At 57.7% G+C, this 14,656-nt stretch overlaps 6 protein-coding genes across 6 annotated transcripts; 4 read left to right on the forward strand and 2 right to left on the reverse strand.

Annotated features, from left to right (window-relative positions):
• Nucleotides 1-79: 79 nt before the first annotated feature.
• Nucleotides 80-1,660, reverse strand: BXZ73DRAFT_96344 (uncharacterized protein; the record flags this gene model as incomplete). Its single annotated transcript, XM_048027047.1, has 1 exon — nucleotides 80-1,660. One exon carries the CDS (start codon nucleotides 1,658-1,660, stop codon nucleotides 80-82), a length of 1,581 nt encoding a protein of 526 aa, XP_047883342.1.
• Nucleotides 1,661-3,876: 2,216 nt separating this feature from the next.
• Nucleotides 3,877-5,473, forward strand: BXZ73DRAFT_96345 (manganese peroxidase isozyme precursor; the record flags this gene model as incomplete). Its single annotated transcript, XM_048027048.1, has 10 exons — nucleotides 3,877-3,984; nucleotides 4,043-4,086; nucleotides 4,138-4,174; nucleotides 4,227-4,294; nucleotides 4,344-4,399; nucleotides 4,457-4,535; nucleotides 4,593-4,833; nucleotides 4,892-5,090; nucleotides 5,159-5,399; nucleotides 5,461-5,473. The coding sequence occupies 10 exons, from the start codon at nucleotides 3,877-3,879 to the stop codon at nucleotides 5,471-5,473; spliced, it is 1,086 nt and encodes a 361-aa protein (XP_047883343.1).
• Nucleotides 5,474-6,187: 714 nt separating this feature from the next.
• Nucleotides 6,188-7,547, forward strand: BXZ73DRAFT_38203 (kinase-like domain-containing protein; the record flags this gene model as incomplete). Its single annotated transcript, XM_048018140.1, has 2 exons — nucleotides 6,188-6,761; nucleotides 6,826-7,547. 2 exons carry the CDS (start codon nucleotides 6,188-6,190, stop codon nucleotides 7,545-7,547), a joined length of 1,296 nt encoding a protein of 431 aa, XP_047883344.1.
• A 313-nt stretch (nucleotides 7,548-7,860) lies between these two features.
• On the reverse strand, nucleotides 7,861-9,261 carry BXZ73DRAFT_73515 (uncharacterized protein; the record flags this gene model as incomplete). The annotated part of the gene is made up of 2 exons (XM_048021909.1): nucleotides 7,861-8,739; nucleotides 8,797-9,261. The coding sequence occupies 2 exons, from the start codon at nucleotides 9,259-9,261 to the stop codon at nucleotides 7,861-7,863; spliced, it is 1,344 nt and encodes a 447-aa protein (XP_047883345.1).
• A 1,288-nt stretch (nucleotides 9,262-10,549) lies between these two features.
• Nucleotides 10,550-12,565, forward strand: BXZ73DRAFT_86857 (cytochrome P450; the record flags this gene model as incomplete). Its single annotated transcript, XM_048024328.1, has 8 exons — nucleotides 10,550-10,690; nucleotides 10,749-10,862; nucleotides 10,912-11,034; nucleotides 11,092-11,556; nucleotides 11,606-11,781; nucleotides 11,835-12,297; nucleotides 12,361-12,453; nucleotides 12,506-12,565. 8 exons carry the CDS (start codon nucleotides 10,550-10,552, stop codon nucleotides 12,563-12,565), a joined length of 1,635 nt encoding a protein of 544 aa, XP_047883346.1.
• A 398-nt stretch (nucleotides 12,566-12,963) lies between these two features.
• On the forward strand, nucleotides 12,964-14,107 carry BXZ73DRAFT_96348 (ATP synthase subunit H-domain-containing protein; the record flags this gene model as incomplete). Its single annotated transcript, XM_048027049.1, has 4 exons — nucleotides 12,964-13,058; nucleotides 13,123-13,211; nucleotides 13,786-13,947; nucleotides 14,007-14,107. 4 exons carry the CDS (start codon nucleotides 12,964-12,966, stop codon nucleotides 14,105-14,107), a joined length of 447 nt encoding a protein of 148 aa, XP_047883347.1.
• Nucleotides 14,108-14,656: the final 549 nt, after the last annotated feature.

The raw sequence follows: 14,656 nt of genomic DNA on the forward strand, positions 1-14,656 counted from the left end.
GCAGTGTGTCAAGTGCCGAACGTTTTCGTCCTGGCTCAGATCTGTGAAGAGCGCCGGCGAATCATCTAACATATAGCAATCACCATGAGCTGATATCCTCAGGTTCCTCCCCGTAGGGAGGAGGAAACGGTAGTTCCCATGGCACGCCGTGTGGAGGCAACGCCCAATACTTCTGCACCCTCGCACTCTCTTCTCGCAAGAACCCTTCGCTCCCTTTCGTGAGCCTGTCCGCAAGTCCTCCACGGCCCTCCTCATCTGGCTCCAACCACTCCACCTCATCGACTAATTTGCGCAAGAGCTTGCAGTGTTCTTTCACGACCTCCGCATAGACGCCCTCTTCCCGGAACCAGCTCTCGTCATCGCCTTCCTCACCCCACCGGTCTTCCAGCCGCAAGTTGCGTGGCTCGAGCAGCAGCGTGCGCAGCGGAACGCCCGCCGCGGCACGTCCCATGAGGATCGGCACGACTTCGACAAAGTTTCCGCCGAGCTCCACCGCGGCCTCTTGCACCGCGGCCTCTTCCTCTTCCCTGTCCTCATACTGGTCTTCGTCCGGGTTCGGGATGGGCATGACCGTTCCGAGCACGCGCAGAGCCAGGCACTTTGGCGGGGTCGCGCGGCAGAGCACGTGATGGAGCATCCGAATCGTGGTCAGCGCGCTCTCGTCGCTCATCGTGTCCGGATCCGGGAAGACGACGAACTCGGTGAGCGACGTAGCGTGGTCCATGTAGACCAGAAAGAGGTCATGCCATTGGGCTCTGAGCTGGAGATGCAGCACGTGCAGGGAAGAGAACGGTAGCAGCGCTGGAAGGCTCTCGGCGATGGTTTCTACCCCGCCATTGAAATCGGCGAGCTCCGGGAAAACGAACAGGCGGCCGTGCGGCCGTTGGGAGGCGTAGGGAGTCTTGGTAGCGAGGGGTCCTTCAGCGACGAGGGTGACAGTGCAGACGGTTAGGCAGATCCTGGCGCGGTCCAGGAAGGGGATGAGCGCAAGGCGAGGGAAAGCGGCGATCGGACTCGTCTCTTCGAACATTTCCAGACGCAGGCGTGGACGGTGGATGTAGACGTCGGCGTCATCGGGAAGGACGAGGACGCGGAGAAACGCGCAGCTCCAGCTCCAGTTGAAATCCACCAAGGTCAAGTTGCGTAACTGCGGTAGCGCCACCAACAGGTGCTCTGGGGGCGGTTGGAAATCGTACAACCCGTGGCCATTGCGAGCACCGCACACATGTAGGTACTGGAGCGAAGGGGTGCGAGAGAAAACTTGGGGGAGATCGGCGAGTTGCTCGCCCCGGTTCTTGACCGGCTTGAACGAGAGCCAGAGGTGTGTGAGGTTGGGGAAGGAGTCGAGGGGGAGAATGGATTGTACTGGGGCAATGGCAAGGCCTCGGATCGTCGAATGGCTCTGAGGGAAGAAGTAGCTCGGCTTCCTGAGCTTACTGAAGGTCCCATGTGCGTCGAGCACGACGCTCTCAAGAAGGGGTGATGAGGAAGGGATGAGTTTCAGATACTCGTCGTAGTCCCAGGAGCCGGAGATATGGAGGTGTTGTATCTGATGAGCGCGTTCGGAGGTGGAGAAAGGGTGGTCGATGCGCTCAGCGCAGATGTTCATCGTCACAGTAAGAGGAGCTTGGCCGGCGCGTTCGAGGAACACACGAGCCATCGAGCCCAGCTTCCCGTCGTCCTGGGTGACAAGAAAGGCCCAAAAGGGCTTGTATCCGATAATGACGTGGCGCCAGGTTCGGCAAACATGAGTGAGTTTGACCAGTAGCCGCATATACCCTGTGGTGGTATGCACGTCTTTTGTGGACAACACGCCCTGAATGCTTCGCTCTAGAAGATACTGTGGGAGTGGTGCGAGAGCTTGTTGAATGGTGAGGATGAAAACGTCTTGAGGAAAAGAGCTTATGAGCGACGCATTGTTCTGAATGGGCACATTATGAGCTGCCACAGCCTGCTGCAGTCAACAATAGATGTGTCATGAGGAACCTACACGGTCTTTCCTGGACAGTTCCATGTTGTCGAAAGTGCTGTTGAAATGCTGACGCCGCTGCCAACCGCGCGCGCCTGCACGCGCGGGCCATCGCCAAGCGCTGGAAGTCTCACGATCCTAATACGCTGCTCGCTCGGATCTCGTCGTCATCTCCTCTGAACCAATTCACTATCCTGTATCATTTTTCGTTTGACCCATTCTTTTCTGCTTTGCAATTCCGAGCTACCGGCAGCACGTCTGCCGTTCATTCAATCGCTCAGTACTCGGTAGTACTACTAGGTGGGACACTTCCAGATAACCTTCAAGGTGCCAGCCTGTGAGTTTCCTTCATTCAGAACGGCTACTCGTGAAACCGTCGCTTTTGCGGCATCCACGCCTATATGGCCTTTGTTATTTTCTGTTTCTCGGGGGGGTGTCCCGTGGCCTCGGAGACGGTGCTGCCCTGTGAGTACCCCAGATTGTGGACGACTGGTCGTTCCCGCCCACCAATAATATCTCGCACATTCCACAGGTTTCATTCAGCCAAATTTCGACTTGGTTTCTTCCTGAGATTCGTTCCGAGTGCATGTTTTCGGTTTCCCGGGTCCTTACCTTGGCAGATCCATCCCCCTCGACCGGGGCGGGGGGCAAGATTCCGCGTTCATGCTGTGCTTGCTAGGGCTTCCGTCCAGTATTCCGTGGCACGGAGTGTTCGGTTGGCGCACTGACCCGCCAGTCGTAGGATTCGCTGGTGAGCATTCACCCAGGTCCATGCTCCTCGACCGATACTCCCGAACCTCAGAGGACTCTGCGGCTCAAGCCAACCTAGACCCTCCTTCGAACGCATGACGTTGTCACTCTTGTTTTTCGTCCTGATGTCGTGAGTCGATACGTCCAAGCCCCTGGGAGTGAATCAGTCGGCGACCTGACCGTGCCGGGTGTTTTCGCTCACACCCAGCAGTATCCTCCCGCCGGCCGCACACATTGACATTCACGTCAACAGACCAATCGTGTTTCGTGGATTTGTTCAGTCCCCTGACGATATTCCCAAGGACGTGGTCCCGGTGACGCAGGACTTTCACAGGTTCCACCTCCGTGCTGACGAGCTCCTGTGTCTTGGTTCCACGCACAACCTTATCCGTGGGTCCCGATACGCACTGCATGGCAAATTCCGTGGCTTGGCAGGTGCACGACGTGCATTTGGCAGACCCTCATTCGAGGCAATGTACACGAGGCAAAATCCAAGGCGAGACGCTTGCAGCACCTCCAAGACATTCCTATGTGCGCAGCAGCTCAGTCTTCACTTGATTTACTCTTGTCTGACCTTCTCTTCACTGGCTTAACCACCTCCAGTTTCCCGGTGGCACCTAGCTGAATCAAACCCCCGACCGTCTCCCGAACCGCCGGCTGCTCTCTTCACATGCTTACCTCATCCTGGTGAGTGACTCAATGGCTGCCCTTGAGCCATCGTGCGATGCTCTCGTGTTAGGACCCCTGGGTGAAAATGCCTTTCTTGTAGTCGCCGATCTGTTGGCAACCACGGCACGTCCAATGTTGGCACCCAAGGGACCCATTCTGTACCATGAGTGCGGATGCAGACACACGCCGTCCTCATCTGTGTGGGCAGTCTGTTTAAAATTTTGTGCTGCTGACTATCTCTGCGAACGCTGAGCACAACTTAGGCGACGACCCCATCTCTCGTTGTGGAGCCGCGGCTGGTCCCGATTGCGCCGTGCGCGCAAATTACGCATGCTCGCCGTGCGAGCGAACGGGACGGCACCAACAGAGACTGGTCTTTTCGACGAGGTATAAAAGATGGGGTGAGGCCGACGAGGCTCAGCAGTACTCGACTCAGAGTATCCTAGCAGTCGCACCTCGACGACCACCCTCCCCTCCGGCAGCCAGCGATGTTCTCCAAAGCCTTCTTCGCCATCGCCGCCCTCGCGGTCACCGTTTCTGCTGTCCCCTCCCCGTCAGCTGTGTGCAGCGGTGGTCGCCGCGCGAGCAGCAAGGCTGTAAGTAGCTTTGTCCGGGTCGACCGCCCTTTTAATCGTCACTGACGTGCTCGATCAGTGCTGTGTCTGGTTCGATGTCCTCGACGACCTCCAGGAGAACCTGTACGACCACGCCTTTCAACCAACATCAGCGTACTGATTGCTCGCCAACAGCTTCGACGGGGGCGAATGCGGCGAGGAGACCCATGAGGTAATCTATTCGTCCGCTTTGGCCGACAGCACCGCTGACTGCCTATGTCCAGTCTCTTCGCCTGACTTTCCACGACGCTATCGGATTTTCTCCCAAGCTCTTCCGTGAGGGCAAGTTCGGGTACGTGTTCTGCTCCGGAGCATACTAGACAGCTGACCTATCTCACTAGTGGCGGAGGTGCTGACGGCTCGATCATGCACTTTGCTGACATTGAGACCAACTTCCGTAGGCCCCAGCCCCATCCACTTTCACCTTGAATACCTCACTGAGACCCACTGTCAGACGCCAACGGCGGTGTTGACGAGATCGTCGAGACCCAGCGTCCCTTCGCTCTCGCCCACGGGGTATCCTTCGCCGACTTGTGAGTGCTTCACTGTCTAGGCGCATCAAGCGTCCTGTTGAAATGATCTATCATTAGCATTCAATTCGCCGGCGCCGTCGGTGTGTCGAACTGTGCTGGTGGTCCTCGTCTCCAATTCCTGGCCGGCCGCTCCAACGTCACGAAGCCGTCTCCAGACCTCCTGGTCCCCGAGCCCTCGGACGACAACGACAAGATATTCGCGCGGATGAGCGACGCTGGCTTCTCGCCCAACGAGGTTGTCGACCTCCTGATCTCGCACACCGTCGCTGCCCAGGACCACGTTGATGCCTCCATCCCCGTGAGTAGCCCCCATTGCTACCTTGCACGCGCCCACATTGAAAAATTGCACCCCCCAGGGAACGCCCTTCGACTCCACACCCGGCTCCTTCGACTCCCAGTTCTTTGTCGAGACCCTCTTGCAGGGCACGCTGTTCCCGGGCAACGGTTCGAACGTGGGCGAGGTCATGTCCCCGCTTGGCGGCGAGCTCCGGCTCTTCTCAGACAACAACATCGCTCGCGACGCGCGCACCGCGTGCGAGTGGCAGTCGTTCATCAGTGCGTCTCCTCGTGCCGCACCTGGGCCTACCTGGGCCTGAGCTTCGGCTGACGCGCCCCGCACGCAGCCGACCACAGCCTGATGGTGACCAAGTTCGAGAAAGTGATGGCAAAGCTGGCGACGCTCGGGCAGAACCCGCGCACGCTCACGGACTGCTCTGAAGTCATCCCCGTTCCTGCCGCGGTGAAGCTGCCGGCGGCGACGCTCCCGGCGGGCAAGTCACTCGCGGACGTCGAGGCCGCCTGCGCCGCCACGCCGTTCCCCGCGCTCAGCGCCGCTCCGGGTCCGGCGACTACTGTCGCCCCTGTGTACGTGGTTGTATGCGCTTGGGATGGTTATCCACGCTCACCAGCATGAATTCTTCCACAGCCCTCCCTCTTAAACAGTTCGTTGGCGGAAGCTTAGAGCGCGTCACTTTTTGACGGTCATTGAGCCATGCTTTTGCTTTCTGTGGCAAACAGGCTCCGAGGTCGCTGCCCTACAGTTGGTCTCTACTCATTATTACGAGAGCAGCGAATAGAGAGCCTGTTTGAATGCCTTCTGTGATTTAGCATCACTTGTACAAGCGTTATGGGTTTCATGGTGCTGAAATTCACTGTTAACGACTCGATAGGGGGTAAAATGCGGCTTGCAAAGACTTGGTCCAGATCATTACCGGCTGCCGCTATGCCGGGACGGCCCACTCTACATACGCATTGTTACTGCGGTTGTGCGGGTCTGCAAAGCGGGTAAATAGTGTTGCTACACGTGACCTTTCCGTGGTGAAGCCGCGCTTCGAGCCGCGTCGCAGTCGCGGAAGCATCGTCTCTCCTTACCACCCTTCAAACCCGCCGCGAGTCCGACCCCCTCAACGCTTGCGTCCCGCTTTTCGTGCGCTTCTAGACCTCGCGGATGCCGGAACACCTGCCCTCGTCCGCGGGGAGTCCGCTTCAGCCCTATGGCTACCCCTGAGGCTTGCGGTGGGTATAAAGGCCGCGCTCTGCTCGGCGGTTTCTCTATCCCATTGCATTTATCACTTCTTCACTTCCTTTCTTACTACTTCGCACGCTTCGCCTCTTAGAACGATATGCCTGCCATGCTTCACAGAGAGCCTTCCATGCCCGACTTCTCCAGCCTCGCCATCTCCTCCCCCGACAAGGTGCAGCGGGTCTGCTTCATCGACCGCCTCGGACGCGGATCTGGCGGTGTCGTCTACCGTGCTCTGGAATTCTCCAAAACTTCTAGCCCGGTGCTACGCGCAATCAAGGTCCTTCGACACGGATCGGGCACCACCTCAAACGACAACCGCGAGCTCAAAATCAATCGCATGCTCGGACGGCATCCCAACATCGCGGCAATTCATGACGTCCTCTCATTCATGGAGTCAGGCTCCGAAGAGCCCCGCATCCTCCTTATCATGGACTACTTCTCCGGCAGCGACCTCCATCGCTACTTGTCACATAGCCCATCCCTGGTGGGGAACACCGCAGAAGTCAAGAGGATTTTCCTCCACATCCTGGACGCAGTCGCATTCTCCCACAAGAATGGCGTCTACCATCGCGACCTGAAGCTCGGCAACATCCTCGTCGACCGCGCCGTTAACCGCGTCTGCGTCGCCGACTTCGGGTGCGCGACGACCGCCCCTTACAGCACCTCGTATGGCTGTGGAACCAAGGGCCACCGGTGTCCCGGTACGTCCTTGGTACCCCCGAACTGCACGCAGCATCCTCACTCACGACCTTCCTCCTTCCACAGAAAACCTCGTAAACCGCGACTCGTCCGAGCCCTACGACACCCGCCGGAACGACGTCTGGTCGCTCGGCATCATCCTCGTCCAGCTCTCGCTCAACATCACCGGCCTCTGGCGCGACGCGTCGCCCGAAGACCCCTCGTTCGCGGCGTACGCCGCGGACCCGTCCTGGCTGCGCCAGTCCCTCCCGATCTCCCGCGGGTTCGCCGCGCTGCTCGAGCGCGCGCTCGCGATCGACCCCGCCGCCGCGATCGAGCTCGAGGACTTCCGCCGCGCGATCGTCGAGCTCGACACGTTCTGGCTGACGCCCGCGGAGCTCGAGCGCGCGGCGTCGGACATCCGCGTGCTCTGGGACGACATCTACCGCGTGGACCCCGACTACGACGGTGTTGGGGAAGACGAGGAGGAGGAGGAGGAGGAGGAGGAGGAATCTGGGGATGACGACGAGGACGGGTCGCGCCGGGATGCGTACGAGGACATCTCGCTGGTGTCGGACGACGGCTGTGACAGGGAGCCCTCGTTGCATTCGGACCCGGGGCGGGAGCCAAACATGGCGGAGCGGCTCGCGCTGAAGAAGGCGATCACGGGCATAGACGGCCACGGGGTCTCGTCGGAGACTTCGATGGGTGCGTTGAAGTATTGGCCTACGACGTTGCGCCGGTGCCTTGCGGCGGTCAAGGAGCTCGCGGCTGGGATCCCAATCGAGGTCGAGGTTGAGGTCGTGTAAACGGACATTCATCTGTATACCCTATAGAGCATACCTTGTATCGTTACCTACGCTTCACACTAGATGTGAATTGTATCCATAGAAAGCAAACGTGTATTGATGACTGAAGGCTATGATGTACACTGGATGGCTCCATAACCAGCTATGCGCACTAGAATACACGGCAACTTGGAATAGTATTGAGGACCAGTTTAAAGAACCGCAGACATTATACAGTCCGACGTTGATACAGCGCATGCTAGACCACGGCATATTTTTGTCACCAGGAGTTCGGTGGGCGGTAGGGATGCGGCAATCAGCATACAGTACTTACTCAGTGCCATGTTCTGCGTGACGACCCCTGCACGAACTCCGGGTGGGACCCCGACCGTTCATCTACCTGACCCGGGGCACGAGCTGATGAACTTTGTCCGTTGCGGTACGTACGACCTGCGCCCGCATCCGCGTCCGAGTGGGATTGCTGCTCCGATCGAGACTCGTGCTGTTCGTGGTGCTGGTTGTAGGCGGCGTGTTGGTCATGATGAGCTTCGTCGTAACCCTGAAGCCGTGGCATCGGTGGGTAATAGTGCTGTTGGTATTGGTACTGCGACGCATCGGGCACACGGAAAGCCTCCTGCGACAAAGTGCCCTGATCCAGCTCTCCGGCTGCATAGTCATGGTGCCTGCCAATGTGAGACCAAGGCGCAGACGGGCGGAGAGGTTGGGGGGCCGCGAGTGGCGACGATGAAGCTGGCATTTGCAGCAGACGGCCACTTTCCATCAGGGCAGCGAATGTCTCCTCGGCGGGTGAACGATATCTTCGATGTGCTTGGCGCTGACGAGGTGTAGGGGGTTGTGCTGTACGAGGGTCGGGCGCGCGGCGGCTCGAATGAACTTGACGAGATTTATGGGCGATGTACGGCGGGACATCCAGACGAGAGTGACGACGAGTCTTATACGAGCGGGGTCCGTCTTCGCCGACCCGGCGTCCGTTGTCTTCTAGCGAGGCAGAAAGCTCATTTATACGACTGGCGGACGGTAGTTCTTCTTGAGCCGGGGCCTTCTGGGAACCTTTCGCACGGCGCTTTCTTTGCTTCTTCTCATGGGCACGAGAGTAGTCCACGGTCCAGTACCCACCTCTGCCTTGCGCCGTGGGGGGCCTCCGGACGTTCTGGAAAATGGAGTGCAGCGACAAGGCATGACGTAGACTGCGCTGCAGAAATTCGATAAGCAACGAATATAACGAAGAAAAGTGCGCTTGTGCTCTTACCCGCCATTTATCATCTCCCTTTTCCCGGAAAGACGTGAGGGCATCATAAAGTTCTCGTACAGTCAACCTTCTTCCGGGTGACCCCAGGATAGCGAGCTGCGCCAACAGTGGCAAGGTGTAGGTGTCGGGCCACGTTGGCGAGAGAAGACTGAGGCTGATCGGTTCGTCATAATTGAGCCCAAGGGCATGTCGCAGCTCCTGCTCAGAATTGTACACAGTACTGCAGTTTGCAGGACAGTCGAGGCCCTCGCGTTCGAGAGAGCGTAGGTCGGCGTCCGCAGCGTGAGAAGCAACTTGAGGGTCAAACTGCACGTCGGGCATGATGGCGCTCCCGGGAAATGGCGTGACATTAAAGAGTTCTGGCTGTTGGTATGTAGGATGACGAGGATTGGCAATATCCAGGCTGGCCTCGTAGGTGCCTTGATGAACAGAAGCGAAAGATGCAACCCTCGACGAGTGAGACATGAATTGGGTGGCGGGTCCAGAGCAAAATTGCGCCACGGCATGTGCACGGAAACGGAGTGTCGACACAACCTGAGAATCTGGCACACTGTTTTCATAGACGTTACGAGGCCCAGCATCGCTCTCATTCACAAGCGCAACTTCACCTGCTCTATATATAGAGCCGAGTTCGACCTAGAAAACATGGGATGAGGTGGCGGGCACGGAACCTGATAGAAGTAACTCACGGAGCCAGGATTCGGCGGGGGTATTAATGGAGGCTCGTGTGCAGCTAGAAGGGAAAAGGTGGGATTGTGGTCGAGGTTTGTCTCCGCCGAGACATCGGAATAGAGCCTGTCGTTCTCCAACGAGAGTGGTTGCGCATGGTTGACGTTCAATGTGGCGGGAACCAACAGGGTGTCACTGTGGGTATAGTTGGGGATGGTTCTGAGGTCTCCGTGAGGGTGTCCATAGTGGTGCTCAGATGGTCTCCTGTGAACGGAAGTGTGGATTTCGGACGTAACCTGAGTGGCGAGATCATCGGGAGTATATGGCGGGTCGGGAGAGCGGGGCGGAGCGGGATGGTTGGTGAGAGCAACCTGGAGAGAGGTGAGGCGCTCTGGAGTTGCGCCTCTGCTCATCTTGAGAAGCACCGGTGAGGCCAAGTGCGAAGCGAAGTACCTGGCGCCTGCTTGTGTTCTCACGTCTTACGGCACAACGAAGGAGTCCTGGGTCAGATAGATGCTCTCTCCGTTAAATGCACGCATCCCGAATAAGACCTAGTGGGTGGTTGTGGATCGAGGAGGACGCGCGGTTGGCTCTGGAGTCCCCGGTTGGAGCATTCAAGCGCTCACATTGAAGTCTACCAGTGGGCCAGCAATTGTACTTAGCTTGCAGCGCTATGTAAAACGAACCTTCTTGATACTGCTCATGCTCGGCGCTCAGCGCTCAGTACTACTTACATGTGTAAGTACGCAGCCCATGCGATCGGCGCTTGGGATCATAGACGCCCGGAAGGATACGTTGCGTGCGGCGTGCGAGTGAGCGAGACCGGATTCTCTCTCTGCGAGCTGGCGCGTTATGTCGACGATGGGGCGAGACGGCGTGTGAAGTCGACGTCGAGGCCCGGACGCGGGGCGACGAGGACTAGAAAGACCCAGATCCAAAAAAGGTGCATCGGCTGCCTCTTCGGGAAGGTGAGAGTCGAACGATGCTTCGCACGAATAATCCTCATAAAACGTCCTGCCGCGCTTGTCCTCCCACCGCCAGCCCCGCCTCCTGCCCTGCCCCCAGCGTCCCCAGCAGCGGCCAGATGTCTGCCAACTCCACCTTCGCCGAGCCCTGGGCCGCCACCCTCGCCCAGCTCGAGTGGCCGTCCACCCCGAAGTTGTTGCTCATTGCGCTCATCAACCTTCCCGTGGTCTCGATCATCCTCAACGTCCTCTGGCAGCTTGTGAGTACTCCCGTACTTTTCCCCCCTCTGCGATCCAGTCACCAACTGCACTCCAAAGCTTCCTCGCTCCAAGTCACAGCCCCCACTAGTCTGGCATTGGATCCCCTTCCTGGGTTCCGCCCCCGCGTACGGGCGCGACCCCGTGGCATTCTTTAGGCAATGTCGTGAGAAGGTACGTATTCTCGCCATATGACACGTATATGGCGGCTCATTTCGCGCAGTACGGCAACTGTTTCACCTTTATTCTCATCGGCAGGCGCGTCACCGTTACTCTCGGCACTCAGGGCAACGACTACGTGCTCGGCGGAAAACACACCCAGCTTGCTGCCGAAGACGTCTACGGGGTGCGCACATACTGGATGCTCGATTTCGCCGTGTCCGTGTCTCATCCTTGGTTTCAGCCCTTGACTACCCCCATCTTTGGCAAGGACGTGGTGTACGATTGCCCGAACGAGAAGCTCATGGAGCAGAAGAAGTTTGTCAAGGTGTCTCTCACCGCCGAGAAGTTCCGCGCATACGTTGGCATGATTGACGAAGAGATCAAGGGCTACCTTGGCACCGACGACTCCTTCCGTGTCTACCAGATGAATGACATCAACGAATGGGGGAGGTTCCCGGTCCTCAAAACTTTCTCGGAGATGACCATCCTCACTGCATCGCGCACGCTTCAGGGCAGGGAGATCCGGAACAACCTCACAAAGGCGTATGCTCAGACCTACTCGGACCTCGACCACGGTTTTACTCCGCTTCACTGGATGATTCCCGGCCTCCCGCTTCCCAGTTACCGTAAGCGCGACGCCGCCCACGCCAAGATGAGCGCGTTTTACCAGTCTATCCTTCGCAGCCGCCGCGAAAACCCGAACGGGGTAGGTGGAGATGTACTCTGGAGTCAACGTCTGGCTAACTTTTGTTTAGGACCACGAGGACGACGTTATGGCCTCTCTCATGATCCAGCGCTACCGTGACGGCTCCCCCATCCCCGACCACGAAATTGCCCACATTCTCATCGCCCTCCTCATGGCTGGACAGCACACTAGCTCCTCGTCTCTCTCCTGGGTTCTTCTCCACATTGCGTCGCGCCCTGACATCCAGTGCGTACTTCCGGCATACATACTGCATGTGCTGCTAATAATCAATATTCCAGGGAGGCACTTTACAAGGAACAGGTTGACCACTTCAGCGCGCCAGACGGCAGTCTTCGCGACCTGTCGCATGATGATATTCGCGAACTCAAGGTTCTCGACGCCGTCGTCCGCGAGACCCTCCGCATGCACCCTCCTATCCACAGCATCATGCGTATGGCACACGTCGACATCCCTGTACCTGCTACCCTTGCCGCGCCCTCCGAAGATGTCACATACGTTGTGCCCAAGGGTGATATTGTACTCGCTTCGCCCCTTATTTCGCAGCTCGACCCCACGGTGTGGGAGCAGTCGGAGACATGGGAGCCTCTGCGGTGGTACGACGAAGCGGGCTTCGCAGCCCAGGCGAGCAAGCAGTACTACGAGGGCGAGAAGGTGGACTTCGGATTCGGTCTCGTCAGCAAGGGCACGGTCTCCCCCTACCTGCCCTTCGGCGCGGGCAGGCATCGTTGCATCGGCGAGCAGGTGCGAACGTCATGGCTCCATCGTCTTTGTGGGATAATATGCTAATCGCAGGATTCACGACAGTTCGCCTACCTGCAAATCAGCACGATCATCGTCGCCATGATCCGCCGCCTTGAGCTTCGCGTTGACGGCGAGTTCCCCAAGTCTGACTTTGCGGTACGTTGGGTCCACGACTTTTGTTTGAGTATTCGCTCACGAGTGTGTTTAGTCCATGATGGTTCAACCTTTGCCTTGCAACCTCCTGTATCGCAGGAGGAAGTTTGATTGAGCGAGCTCACGGGCTGTCTGATTTGCTATCTGTTTGCATCTAGAGGGTTTATGACGTTTGAGCATGACCCGAAGTATTGTAGTGGACTCAGCATACCAATATCATAATGATGATTCCCGACGCATCTATACACCTTGTGCGGTCTTTTGTTGCCATTCCCAAGAAATGGACATTGAACGTTGAATGTCAAGTATATGTATAGGCTGCACCATACCGGCGCAAATAGTGTCTCCTGGCTGCGTGTGTGTAGGCTGGAGGGATATAGGTGTGGGTCTCGAGAGAACGATTGGTTCCCCTCATGTTCTGTGCTGGAATCAGAGCGCCCGTGTCGAACGCAGAGGCGCCCGCCATTGGCTCGGACACGGCGTCACGCCCCGGCTCTCCAGTGCACTTCCACCATGTCGACTTCCCTCCCCACCCTGTTCGTTCTCGTCGTCGTTCTCGGGCTGATGTCCGCCGCCTGGTTCTCGACTCCCAAGGGCCCCAATCAAACGTAAGCCGCCCGTATCACCGAGACAACTCGCCCGACCCATCCCATACACATACACCCTTTGCAGCCTCATCCGGACGAGCCTGATGCTCACGCTCGCCTGCTGCTACCTCATGTGGTCGGTCACGTACCTGGCGCAGGTGCACCCACTGGAGAGTGAGTCTCTGTCACTCTGCCGGGCATGCGCTGCCACCTTCGCTGAGGCTCACCGTTCGCCCGCGGCGGCTCCAGGTCCGAGGCGGTCGGTGTTGGAGGGGTGAGCGGCAGGTTGCCGTTCTGCTTTTTGGTGCGTGGTGCGAGTTGTCTGTGGGGCGCTGAAGGAAGTGCTGACTGGGCGTTGCGGGCAGGACAGTACTTGTATCCTACCGCACGCACGGCGCGGCGCGTTCGCCCGTGTTTATATCCCTTATTGCATCTGCTTTCGGACCGATTCAGCTGGGCGCACGTGTGGGGTATGCTTGCATCTGCGGGGAACGGTGTACGAGAAGGTGAGGATATGTATGCGCGCAGTTTCTCTAAGTCGACTCTTGATTCGGAACCCCCCTCTCCCGTTATTGGTAATCCCAAAGTTCTTGTGGTTGAAGGGTAGATGTGCATTGTGGATTCAACACTTTACGGTGCATCGCAGACTTAGAATTGAGACACCCCTCGAGGTGAGTCTTGAGCACCCGCAAGATACGCATAGAATTGCGCCCACTTTTTCCTCGGGTTTAACTACCTCCGCCCGCAGGTCCTCTCCCACCTGCACCCGCCTATCTGTTCCCCAACGCTTACTGGCATCGCTGCAGCGTCAGGTCCGGATGGAGCATCCTTAATTATTCCGCCAACGGCTCAAGGCTCTGGATGAAGGAGAGATATTGGATGACGGACCCCGAGGTGGCCTACTTCCTGTGTAAGTAGAAGTGGTGGAATGACGAGTGCGCGAGGCTGATCCATCTTGTCCTGCCACAGTCCCGCGAAAGTCGGCGCGCACGAAGGTCCCCCAATGCAGCCTCAAGATAAGGTTGTTTGCGCCCGAGTTTGAGATACTGGTCAGAAAGATGCTGAGCTAGAGAGCAGTACATGAGAAAGTGTCGAGACGGGACGCTTACGAAGTTAAACGTGAGTGAAAGCATATCCTCCCACTGCGCAGATTTTGAGCACCGTCGCACAGTTTCACATCGAAAAGGTCCCATGGGAAGCCAGTCCCATCCAAGAAACGCGCACTACGGCGCGCAGTACAGTTGTGCCAAGTCCGCAACCTGCACTGTCCAGTTTCTAGCAAACGTTTTCGCCGTAGTCTGTAGCTCGCTATGGGTAACCCCGAGTCGGACCTTGGTACACAGTAGTTTTTGTTGTACACTAATCTCGGGCTCGATCTTGTGTATACGAAAATCGAATTGTTGTCCCCATTGCGGGATCTGTAAACACGACAGGCGCGAATACCTGAGTGTCGTTGAGACCAGAGATGTACGACACGGAGTTGTTCTTGGAGCTGCGCCATGGTCCTTTGAGCTCTAGTGACTGTGATCATAGATCCTCGTAGTCACCGTGTCGAACCATCGACATACAGTACGTGGGGGGAGTCCCGATCGGATCGGAGAGGCAAATCGCAAAACTTT

The sequence above is a fragment of the Epithele typhae genome (genome assembly GCF_022376455.1).
Source record: "Epithele typhae strain CBS 203.58 chromosome Unknown BXZ73scaffold_2, whole genome shotgun sequence".
NCBI lineage: Eukaryota > Fungi > Basidiomycota > Agaricomycetes > Polyporales > Epitheliaceae > Epithele > Epithele typhae.